The 13,462-nt window shown below is 35.9% G+C and overlaps 1 protein-coding gene across 3 annotated transcripts in view; it reads right to left on the bottom strand.

The window, feature by feature from the left end:
- Positions 1–13,462, bottom strand: part of MPP5 (membrane palmitoylated protein 5) — an 80,433-nt gene that overhangs the window by 36,313 nt on the left and 30,658 nt on the right. For 2 of the 3 annotated variants that reach the window (XM_027552212.1, XM_027552213.1), the window contains one exon: positions 8,303–8,836. In XM_027552212.1, the coding sequence (XP_027408013.1) occupies positions 8,303–8,669 (367 nt within the window). In that variant the 5' untranslated portion in view covers positions 8,670–8,836. The remainder of the gene's footprint in view (positions 1–8,302; positions 8,837–13,462) is intronic. The other variant, XM_027552214.1, reaches the window with a different exon arrangement.

Below are 13,462 nucleotides of genomic sequence, written 5' to 3'. Positions count from 1 at the left end.
GGAAAAGTTTTTAGATCATATTTTTAGGCAAGAAAGCTTCCTCACGTGCACTCATGCTTTGGGTTCAAATAAATTTCTATTAAAAATGTTTAATGAATAAACAGAACAGATTAAGTTACCAAACACTCAAAAGTTCTTAAAATTCATTATAAGTAGCTTGACAGAAGATATGAACTAAACCATATATGTAGTTAAAGAAATATCTAAGAGAAAATATGAAACAGTAAATGATAAAAACTTATTTATAAAGAAACATTCATTTCATCAGTTTATAAATTTAACAGACATTAAAAATTATGCTGCTTCTGTCCAATAAAGTTTTAAAGTCACATAGCAAGCAACAAATATCTATCTATACCATTAGTCTTAAAATATTGATTATAATGAATTTTATTAGAAAATTCTGAACGGACTTCTGATAAAGGGTCTTTTCTTTGATATTAAGTACGATGTCATAATGAAAAATAATTGTTAGCAATATCTACTCAGGGATTCTCATTTTTGACACATTCATTCTAGTTTCATAAAAAAATTATTAATTTCGAAAGGTATTTTGTTGTAGGTTTAAAAATCTTTGTTTTTATACAGTATATCTTTAGAAGCACTTCATGTTACTCAAGAACAGCACATTTTCTACACACTTTAAGAAATGTTCCATTGTCTGATGCAGTAATTAGATTATATGATACTTAAACAAAAACCACTTAAGTTATTTGAAATTCTGTGCAATTCCAGAGGAAATATGAAAAATCTAATCAGATGCAGCTAAATCCATCCTGTCAAATACGTACCTACTTCTACAATAATGGTGAAGATAAACAACAGAGTACAGACTATACAGAGAAGGGAGATCTCCCCATACACAGATCAGAGGCTCCCTTCCTCATTCCCACACACAATAAGCACACAGAAAAAGAACCACATGGTTCTTTACGCAGAGAAGTAGAGACATAAATGGAGAATTACAGGGCTACCGAGAAAAAAACGACACAACCGTAGAGTAGGGAGTGAGCAAAGAAGGGAGCACTGAGGCAGAGCAGTACTCACAACAAGGCAGGAGAGAGGTCAGACAGAAACGGGGACACTGCACAGAGGGGCAGACAAACGTGCACATAACAGATCTGGCTTTGCTGATAAAAATCTAGTTTGCAACAACTTCCCTACAAGCAAGTGCTTTATATCTAGTTCAAATTCCTTGTCCTGCAGTCTGATCCATTCCTCTTATTTGATGTTCCATAAACATTAAGCTTGCATCATCTGCTCTACATTTCATACAATAGCTAAATCTTGATCATTTATGTTGAAAGAAAAGGTATATTATCTAAAACTAAGAAAAACCACTGACATTTGGTTTGGGGATAATTAATCAGCTAAATATACACACAGAAGTCCACAAATCCATCCCCTGAATGCTCCCTTTCCTCCTGGCCCTCTCCTGCCACCTAAAATGAAACAGAATGAAGACTCTAAAATAGGTAACAGAAAGCAATCACTAAGAGTTGCTCTATCTGAAAATTCTACCCTCAGATTCCCAAGACTCTGGAGAATTATGCAGATGACACCACCCTTATGGCAGAAAGTGAAGAGGAAGTAAAAAGCCTCTTGATGAAAGTGAAAGTGGAGAGTGAAAAAGCTGGCTTAAAGCTCAACATTCAGAAAACGAAGATCATGGCATCTGGTCCCATCACTTCGTGGGAAACAGATGGGGAAACAGTGGAAACAGTGTCAGACTTCATTTTTTTGGGCTCCAAAATCACTGCAGATGGTGACTACAGCCATGAAATTAAAAGATGCTTACTCCTTGGAAGGAAAATTATGACCAACCTAGATAGCATATTCAAAAGCAGAGACATTACTTTGCCAACAAAGGTCTGTCTAGTGAAGGCTATGGTTTTTCCAGTGGTCATGTATGGATGTGAAAGTTGGACTGTGAAGAAGGCTAAGCGCCGAAGAATTGATGCTTTTGAACTGTGGTGTTGGAGAAGACTCTAGAGAGTCCCTTGGACTGCAAGGAGATCCAACCAGTCCATTCTGAAGGAGATCAGCCCTGGGATTTCTTTGGAAGGAATGATGCTAAGGCTGAAACTCCAGTACTTTGGCCACCTAATGTGAAGAGTTGACTCATTGGAAAAGACTCTGATGCTGGGAGGGATTGAGGGCAGGAGGAGAAGGGGACAACAGAGGACGAGATGGCTGGATGGCACCACTGACTTGATGGACATGAGTCTGGGTGAACTCCAGGAGTTGATGATGGACAGGGAGGCCTGGCGTGCTGCTATTCATGGGGTCGCAAAGAGTTGGACACGAATGAGTGACTAAACTGAACTGAAGGGTAAACAATAAAATTAACTCAAGGAAGCTCATCTGTTTCTGAAGATCTTTTAAAAGCAGTGGAGATAACCATCTCCTCTGGATTAGTTTTGTTATCTTCACTTATTGCTATCATTTACCTCACATGAAAATAGATTCTAGGGACCTATTCAAGCATTAAGATTCTTCCACCAATTCTTTTAACCTATCCTCAGAAACTTCTACAGTTCAACCAACTTCATGACTTCTTCCTTAGAACTTCTATTAAAGATTTCTTTTCTCTTAAACTGTATAGTCAAACTGACTATTCAGGTGAGGAACTTAATAGTATAGAGGATGAGGAAATTATGAGGCTTCCCTGGTGGCTGAGTGGTAATGAATCTGCCTGCCAATACAGGAGACAACAGGTCCATCCCTGGGTCGGGAAGATCTCCTGGAGAAGGAAATGAAACCCACTTCAGTATTCTTGCCTGGGAAATCCCACAGACAGAGGAGCCTGGTGGGCTACAGTCTACAGGGTTGGAAAAGAGCCAGATACAACTTAGTTACTAAACAACAAATGAAGAAATTATACCAGTTTCCAGTACATCTATCCACTGAATTGAAATTAGAACTTCCACTTAGGAAATCCTTGCTTAAGTTGGGATGGGTAGTCTTTCCTTTTTCTTTTTAAATTTAAGGAAATAAAATTCAGATCACTGAGCTTTGGTTTTTAGTGGACTAGGTTAAAATGCATTTATTAAAAATAATCAGAAGCTCCTGAAAGACCCTAAACAGTAATTAATCATTAACACATTGGGTTACAAATTAAAAACAAATTCTAGACAAGTATACAAGCAAAGACAGTTGAGAAAGAAGACAGAGCAAACATCTTAGCTCCAAATATAGGACAATGGAGAAACACCACTGAAATGATTACTGCTCAGTCAGGTACAAAAATTTCATGATTTTTCTCTGGACAAAACTGTAATGAATTTGGTGAGCAAGAAAAAGAACTAAATTTGAGGTCAGAATATCTGGGTCCTGGTTATGGCTTAGATTACTTATTAGCTGCAATGTATGTCACTGGAAAATCTATTTCAATCTGTATAACATGACTGGGTTTGACTTGGATATTATTTCACAAACTTCTGTTAGCGATCCATTAAAAATGTATATTCTTTAATAGCAAATCAAACAACTGACAAAGAATTCATCTCCAAAATATACAAGCAGGTCACGTAGCTCAATATCAGAAAAATGAACAACCCAATTAAAAAGTGGGCAGAAGACCTAAAGAGACATTTCTCCAAAGAAGACATACAGATGGCTAATAAACACATCAAAAGATGCTCAACATCACACATTACTAGAGAAATGCAAATCAAAATGACAATAAGGTATCATCATCTCACATGGTTAGAACGGCCATCATCAAAAAGTCTACAAACAATAAATGCTGGAGAGGGTGTGAAGAAAAGGGAACCCCCTTACACCGTTGGTGGGAATGCAAACTAATATAACCACTATGGAGAACAGTATGGAAATTCTTTAAAAAACTAGGTATAAAACTACAACACAATCCAGCAATCCCACTATTGGGCATATAGCCTGAAACTAGAACTGAAAAAGACACATGTACCCCAGTGTTCAATGCAGCACTATTTACAATAGCAAGGACATGGAAGCAACCTAGATGTCCAATCTTAGCAATACGAACAAATCAAAAAATCATCAAACAGTCCCCACATTTTAAATATTAAGCTTAATACCAATAGGTTTAACCATTTTACTTTCAGAAAAAAAGTCCCTCAAAGGAACAGCTAATAAAGTTTGGAAATATTTATAGAAGTTGAGCAAAAATTTAATAGCAATTAACTTCTCAGAAATAGTATGAACTCAAAGTTTATTGGCACTGGAGTTTTTTTTCTGTTGACTTTAAATAAACTTTATTTTAAAAGCCAATAAAAAAAAAGTTCATCACAATCCAGCAAAATTCTAGTATATCCCATGATCAATCAAAAGTCAAATAACATCAGAGAGAAATGTGAAGAAATATTTTACTTTATAACATCAAATACAAGAATACTATTGATTTAGCATTAAGAGAATATGCAGAGACACCTGGCAAAAATATGTAGGTACTATTAAAGACTGAAAGACAGTATTATTAATATAAAAATATTTTATTTATCCTAGTTTTATTCCCCTCAGTGTGTGTGTGTGTGTTTTTAAATTTTTTCTTATCACTAACAGCATCTGGTGAAAACTAGAAAGCCCTTAATCACAGATTTCAAGAATCTCCTTATCAGCCATAAAACCTATAGCCTGCTATGGGTGTGTGTTGAGTGGGTGTGTGCATGTTTCCGAAGGTCTCTTCACAAATGTGAGAATCAGAGTCATGTCTATGATAGACAGCAATGTTTCCTAGTTACTCCCTTTAAACAGTCTGTCTACTGTATTTACTTGTCCAGAGTCCTGACCCAAATCAGTTATCTGTGATTACAAAAATCAATGAAACAGCAAAAGCTACAAAGACATCTGAGGATGACCCTGTTCTCCCTCATTCTACTCTAACCTACATTCTGCTCTCTTCTCAGGATTTTTCTCACAAGGTAGTTTGTATCTTTACTTATGAAAGAGAACAAGACAATGATATTTCATTTATAGGAAGTTCTAACAACTCATGCCAATTTTAAGGAAGGCTCCTTAATGTATCAAAATTCTTATAATTTATGCTAGTAATATTAATTATCCATTTAAATTTCCCACATCACTATTTTCTAATTTTCAATAAGATTCTAAGTGCTTTTACACAAGAAAATTCAGTTCATCCTTTCCAAATATTTTCTATCAATCCATCCCTCCATGTTTAATATTATACACTGCCAAATTTATAGTTTAAAAAAATCACCACCCAGACAAAGTATCCAATCTTTTCCAATCACACTTCCAATTCTTTAATGAGAATTTCCTCTACTCACAGATAAATGATGATGTATCATTTGGAAACTGAAGGCTCCCTTTCAGAGAAATAAATCAGTTGCCCCATCCTTGCCTCATTTAAAACAAGGTTGCTGTTTCTGGTTGTGAAAAAAGCTGAGAAGCTGTCTCCTGGCGTGTGCATATTAATCTAAACACTGGCAGAGAGACTCATACAACTTTAGGGAGTACTGTTCTAGTTTGATGTGTTAGCAAATTACAAACAGGAAAAAAATGTCTGGTACAAAGCTAGTATACTTCATTTTAAAGTGAAAACTTAAAACTGAGTACATCCCAAAACTGAAGATTTGACTGACAAAAACAACTTTATAACTTATGGTAACTTTTCATGCCTCCTACAAATAACACATCTGTGTTGAGTGCATTAAAATTAAATCACTCATTTCTCAAAACACGAAATATTCTCCTTATCCAAGAAATAACTTACAGACAGCTGGTACTAAATTCCAAATTACTTTAAAATAACTTATGTAAAACATCCTGAAGTTCAAGGATTACCCAAAGATAATTTTTAAAACCACAGTGGGTTGCAAGTCAGAAGAAAATATAGTTGTCCTTTAACTACACTTGTAGAAAAACAAACCAAGCAACAGGTCTTCAGTTTTCTGTGGTTAGGCAAGAAAATAAATAAAATTTCACAAGTGAATTCTGTTTCTTCATGGAGATTACATAAGTCTTGTCTACTACATGGACATTTATGCCTAATTCAATTAAAGTAAATGGGCAAATACATTAATCTCAAAGAAATTTAAATAGAAACCCAGAAAACTCAAACTAGGCTTGGGTTGGATATATTACAATCTAAGTTTTCTCCAAGTCATAGAGAATATTTAGAGAGTATTTTAATAAAATATAATGAAGTGGTATGAGATGATGCCAATAAGAGGCAATGAAATATTTTTACTCTAACAAAACTCTTAAGAAAAAACAGCATAAAATTCCTTCATATAAATGCATTTTTAAAATACGTAATCTCTCTGTTTTTACTATAATGCCTTTCATTATTACCATTTAGGCATTTTTTGCACACTTCATTATGACTGAATATATCTATGATTTCTTAAATCACAGAAAAACACACACAATGTTTTCTGTCAAGAGATACGATTCCTTTGTAAAGGTATAGCAAAGAAAAAACAGTTGTTATGATGTAGCAGAAAATGTTCTAGACTGCAGTTAGTATATATGGTAAACATATATACAAATATATAGTATATATGGTACTTTTATATACACAGTAAATAAGGTACTTTTATATACAGATAGCTAGTATATGGTACATTTATATAGATGGTAACTTTGAGTAAGTAAGAAAAAGATGTTGCACTCTTGGTAGCCAAAGCTCTGGTCCAGTGAGTGAAGAACCGGACGGATGTCAGTTTCCACTCAAACCCTTTGCTCTTTGCAGTATAACAACTGCATATCCAGATTAGGCAAATTAAAACTTGGCCCTACTACTTAGCATGGAGTCTTACACAAATGATTTAACTGAAGTTCAATTTCTTTTTCTCCAAAATAGGTATTACAGAGCCCTGTTATTAGAGCTATTGTAGAAATTACACAGAAAGGCATCTGCTATAGCATCAAGTAAAGGATTCAATAAACACTTAAATAAATGGCAAAACAACAATGAAAACCCTCTCCTTCCAAAGTGAAGTCTCTGTCTTTTCGCATCTATAATTATAAATCATTAAGAAATAAAAATACTTCGAGTTAGCCTGGTTTTAACGGAACACAAGTTTATGTACACCACTGACACTAGTTCAGAGATCTCTCTTTTGTGTGTAGAGGAAGAGAGAGCAGTAAGTTCAACAATAAAATACTTAAGTTTGGAAACACCCGTTTGACATCAATCTCTCTTATAGATTCACAATGCCTATTAGTATTCTAAAGGCTACAAGAAGTACTGTAATAAGAAGTTGTTTAACTTATTTAAACCCTGTTCTCAAAGTTTGATCACAGAATTCTTTTATATCTATAAATATACATTTGTGCATGCATGCTAAGTTGCTTTAATCGTGTCCAACTCTGTGCAATCCTACGGACTATAGACTGCCAGGCTCCTCTGTCCATGGGATTCCCCAGACAAGAATACTGGAGTGGGTTGCCATGCCCTCCTCCAGGGCGTCTTCTGGACCCAGGCATCGAACCTGCATCTCTTATGTCTCCTGCACTGGCAGGCCCAGGTTCTTTACCACTAGTGCCACCTGGGAAGCCCATTAATATATCATAGCAGTAGTTTTTTGGTTTTCCTCACAAAATGAAATTTAGGAATAGAAGGCAATGGCACCCCACTCCAGTACTCTTGCCTGGAAAATCCCATGGATGGAGGAGCCTGGTAGGCTGCAGTCTATGGGGTCGCTGAGGGTCGGACACGACTGAGTGACTTCACTTTCACTTTTCACTTTCATGCATTGGAGAAGGAAATGGCAACCCACTCCGGTGTTCTTGCCTGGAGAATCCCAGGGACCGGGGAGCCTAGTGGGCTGCCCTCTATGGGGTCGCACAGAGTCAGACATGACTGAAGTGACTTAGCAGCAGCAGTATAGGGACTTTAAAGCCATGTTTTATGCGTATTACGCCAGAGAAATAACACCAAGTTTTTCTCATTAATAACTATTAAATTATTCCATAAACCTTAAAGAAATCAGAAATTCAAAGTCTGCAAACTCTTTTTCAGTAATTTTTATATAAAATTTGAGTTTGAAATGAAATGTGAATTTCAAGGCTTTAAAGATCAGGCCTTATATAGGAATTTTTACTTCAAAGATTAAATATAAAAATCATGTTGTAGCATATATCCTGAACATTTAGGATACATGCTCCACTTCTACATGGCTAACAGAAAACAAGTTATATGGCCTTTCCAAGAAAAAAACTAATCCTGGTCTGAATTCAAATTGTTACTACTTACATTCTTTATATAACTCTTCCCTCCTATACACATTTATGTTAAGGCAAGATAAACAACAGCAAAACATTTTCTAATTCTTCTACTGTTTTTACTTACCTAATATTTTCACAGCATAATGAGGACTTTCTAAGACAATTCCTTCCTCTGTGTCAAATATAGGGTTATCTATTCCAGTTTTTGGAGGAATCTGGGCTAGTTTCTTAAGTCTCATGGAAGAATTAAGGTCAAGTTCTTGTTTTTTCCCTTCTTCCTCTCGCCTACGCCTCATGTCCTCCTGCTGTTGCCGAATACGTTCCAGCTGTGCACTTCGCCGCACTGGCATCATCCTGGTGCCCAAATCTCCAGGGCAGTCAACAGCCATCTCTCGGTGCTTCTGATGTTCCTCTGGTGATGCAAGATCAACATTTTTTACTTCGTTGTCTGATTCCTCAGTAACATGCCCATTCATATGGGATGTTGTCATGGTTATCTATAAAAACCTGTACCACTCTTTATAAATCAATTTTTCCTATAAAGCCAATCTCTTGATTCTGTAGTATAAAATCCATGTTACTTCAAAAAAAAAACAACAAAACAAAAAACTTCTCACATCACATAATAATGCTATGAAAATGTATCCATGAAGGAAATCTAAGGGGAAAGATGGGGGGGAAAAAAGTATAAGAATTACAACATAAAAGTAGAATTTACATCATCTACTTCCAATCTCTATTGCTAAACAATACAGAAAATAACTCAAAATTATATGATATTATTTTGCTATATAGATTAAATATTTTCCTTTCATTTTACAGAACTGAGGAAATCAAGATGTTTCAACAAAAAAGCTGTCTAGAAGTATTTGAAGCATGTTGCTTAATTTTACAGCTGAGAAAAATGAAATATTAGAAAGTTTAGCAAAGCAGAAAAATAATAAAGTTCTGGGTACTAGTTTAGTAGAGAATAAGATATTTAAGGTATGCTAATGCTAAGTCGCTTCAGTCGTGTCCGACTCTGTGTGACCCCACAGACGGCAGCCCACCAGGCTCCACTGTCCCTGGGATTCTCCAGGCAATTTAAGGTATAAACGTATTTTAATCACTTTTATAGTTGTCTCAACACAATATTCTACAGTCAGTTAATATACACGAGTCTGAAATCCCTTCCTGCTGCTGCTACTAAGTCGCTTCAGTCGTGTCCGACTCTGCAACCCCATAGACGGCAGCCCACCAGGCTCCCCCGTCCCTGGGATTCCCCAGGCAAGAACACTGAAGTGGGTTGCCATTTCCTTTTCCGATGCATGCATGCATGCATGCTAAGTTGCTTTAGTCGTGTCTGACTCTGTGTGACCCCATGGACAGCAGCCCACCAGATTCCCCTGTCCACAGGATTCTCCAGGCAAGAATACTGGAGTGGGTTGCCATTTCCTTCCCCAGAAATCCCTTCCTAGTTAACTGCTAAAGAACCTGGCTGGCATACAGCAAGTTATGTTGTCAACTCACTTGAGATAAGGCAGCATTGTAGCGGACAATTCACTTTTTAAGAGTTTATGAAAAAGAAATGAAAAAGAAATTTTAATTAGCAGCTAAGGCATCTACAAGATAAAACCACCTCTATAAGATAAAAGCACACCTAAAAGATTAAAGTGAGAAAACGACTATGTTGGTGATTAGTCTTTATAACTGGTTACACTAAAAAAAGAATTAGGGTTAATTCTTTATGAGAATTCACTTAGAAAAATGGTATTATCTGCTACCACTCAAAAATGTTTTAAAGTCATACTGTATAGCAAATAAGAATATATTGGGCTTGGAGACCAGAAAACTGTATTTTAATTCTGGATCTGCTACTTCCTCTAGTTTTATGATTTAAGACTAGTTTCTCTGAACCTCAGATTCCTTTGGAAAATTTATTCACAGAACTCTTCTGAGTTTCAAATGAAATAATGTATATAAGTTTTAGAACTTATAAGTATTTATACTTTTAGTATTGATTCTATTTATTTTAAAAATCCAACATATTTTAGACAAGAAAAATATTTTACTGGATGACTATGGCTTTTCATCAAGCCATTTCTTGGGCATAAATAGGCAGATTGTTTATATAAGTATAAACCCACATACTAAATCTAATTAGTCTTCTCTTGCTCAAGACTTTCAAAAATATTTACAATAATAACCTTGAGTTGAGCTGAACTTCAGTTAATAGGTATGTCAGAGAACATGCCAACAAAGCAAAAGCCGAGTTTTCAGACAATATTCCTAATGCCAGCCAATCTCCTTTCAAGCAAACCACTTGTCACAGATGGTTTAACACAAACCCACCTAGACTACCAGGAAAAACCACTAGACCAGCAATCAGGAAAATATTTAATAGGTGCAAGCTACATGACTACAAAAATTACATCTTCACAAGAATTCTGGTAGATTTTTCTGTCTTCCATCCAAATTTTAGTTTCTCTATTTATGTGATCTACATACAAATACCTTATTTACCATTAACTTGCCTTCTTTTTCATTAAAAATGAGAGCTATCAGAATGTTAGATAATTCTTAAGTTTTGTAATATTGATTACTGTTGTTATTCAGTCGCTAAGTCGTGTTCAACTCCTGCGCTCCACTGACTGTAGTCCAACAAGCTCCTCTGTCCATGGGATTTTCCAGGCAAGAATCCTGGAGTGGGTTGCCATTTCCTTCTCCAGGAGATCTTCTGGACCCAGGGACTGAACCCGTGTCTCCTGCATTAGCAGGTGGATTCTTTATAGCTGAGCCACTAGAGAACCCCTGTAATACTGATCAGATACAAATACAAATTTAACTTATTTAATATTTTCATTACAAGTAAACAGAAATTTATGTAGGAGCCACTGTATTGCTATATTTAACTTTAATTTAAAAAATTTAGGAGCATATATACTTTCAGAAAATTAAAACTTTCAACTTTATTTATAACATTTATAGGATATTAAAAATCAAATTTAATAGAGTATTTTACTTATACATATGCTTATCTACAAAAATTATTTTCAATTAAAACTTAGCTTAAAAACTAAGTTTTATAAGATTGTATCCATATTCACTATATGAAATCATAATTATACAAGAGAAATTAGGCCAGGTAATTTCAGTTGAAGTTCTAATGCTTGGACTATGATCATGCTTGTCTACCTGGATCTAGTCTTTTACTCTCAGAAAAGTTTCTGCAACCTGATAGTAATCCACTTAAATCTCCATTTGGGTCATTTCCCTTAGAGTGTTCATAGTCCATTGGAGAGACAGCAAAGAAAATGAATGATTGTTCTTCCCAGTCGATTTCTCATTAGATTTTCAATTTGTTAAAAATGGGTCATTCATGTCTTATTTTTATACATTCCTTGGGCTTAACACAATACATGTCATATACAAGATGCCCATCAGGTATCTGTTCAACTAAACTTAGAAATGTCGTAAATTCACAGATGATGCATAGATGATGGGCTCTCAAATTTAGTCTGTGATAAAGAGACACAGCAAATCTCACAACATAAGGATACTCTCTTCCAGCAGCATTAAAAAAAAAAAAAAAAAATTAAAGATAAACCAGATAGAACAATCTGTTCCAGGCAGAGGGACTCATAAGACCAAAAGGAAGGAAGAGCAAGAGAATGTGGCAGCTGTAAAAGTAGGAAAGAATGCAAAATGGCTGGATGGGACAATGGGAATATGCCATACATGAACAATGATAAAACTAGAAAGGCAGGCAGGGGGCCACATGGAAAAGGGTAACAGCTAAAGACTCCAACCTTTACCCTGAAAGTAGTTAAGAAATTATTTTAAGATTTAAAGCAGGGGATAACATGATTACACTCACTTTTAGATAAATATCTCTCTGGTAGAAGGCTAGAGGACAGACCGAAGGGCGGCAATGAGACCAATTTGAGGGCAACTGTAAGAAACGGGGTCCTAAACTAAGATGGTTAGAATGAAAAAAACGCCACATTAAAGAGATTATATAGGTTACAGAATTACTAAAACTTGGGGTTTCTATTACATACAGCAGGGCAAAAGGAAGAGAAGAAGGATGTAGTAATAGCAGCAGTAGTAGTAGTATTAACAAATACATTTACTGAGCTCATAATTCTATGCCATATACTACTGAAAGCACTTTACACAGTATTCAATCACTTAATCCTTGCTACAACTCTAAAAGTAGGTCCAAATATGCCTATTTTATAAATGAGGAACAGGGACTGAAGTAGGCCTTGAGGACAGGATGAAAGAGTAAGAAAAGAGGCCATATGAACCAAAGACAGAAAAATATAAAGTCTGGGGAAAGCATAAACAAGGCTAGTTGAATTATAGCGGTCAGTTTGTACAAAAGAATACTGGCAGGAAAATTTGACTGGGTCCAACTTAAAAAAAGTCTTAATGTAAGTCAAGGCAGTAAGAAAGCCATCAAAGATTGAAAAAAGAGGGGTGATTTGAACATAAATTTAATTGAGCACTTACCCCTTCCTGAGGTACTAAAGCTATACAGACAGGATCCTGCCCATTAGTTTATCTACCACAATTTCCCACAGGAATCTAGAAACTAATGTGTCCAGAACTAAACTTATATTTCCCTTTAATCTCCTCTATACTCCGCGATCCTTTTCCTCCATTCTCAACTCTAATTAATGCCACTATGTCTCCCCAGTTACTCAAGGCAGCACAGCATTTAAGAGTATAGGCTCTAGAACCAGACTGTCTAGAACCTAATCCTTGTCTACTTTTAAGTCTCACCTCACATACATCCTCCTCTGGATTTTCGTAATTTTCCACAGTGGACATGTGCCTCCTCTCAATCCCTATCACAATTTTGATCAAACTCAACTACAGCAGTCTGTATCTGTCTGCCTGCCCCACCAGATTAGAAACCTTTGGAAGTCAGGAATTATGCTGACTCATCTCTGGATCTGTGACACTGCCTACCTAGCATAGGACCAAGCAAACTGCAGGCTTCAGAATATGACCCAGGCACTAGGATTTCATGGACACTATCTTTGGGTCATTAGGTGGACAGCAATGTCATTAACCAAGATGGAGAATTCCAGAGAAGGGAATGAGAGAGAGGAGGAGAAAAATTAAAGGGTGCTACAGGTTTTGATTTAACACAATTTCAAGGTGACTATATGTCCTACAGATAAATGATCTAATCAGCAGGGATCTTACTGATCTGCATAGCCCTGATAACTAGTAAGGGATAAACACCTAATTAGGCATATGAATAAACTATTCCTATGTTCAGAACATCTGATGG

Source organism: Bos indicus x Bos taurus, chromosome 10 (genome assembly GCF_003369695.1).
Source record: "Bos indicus x Bos taurus breed Angus x Brahman F1 hybrid chromosome 10, Bos_hybrid_MaternalHap_v2.0, whole genome shotgun sequence".
Classification (NCBI taxonomy): domain Eukaryota; kingdom Metazoa; phylum Chordata; class Mammalia; order Artiodactyla; family Bovidae; genus Bos; species Bos indicus x Bos taurus.
Note: the sequence above shows the minus strand (reverse complement) of the source record. Positions and strands in the feature narration are given on the sequence as shown.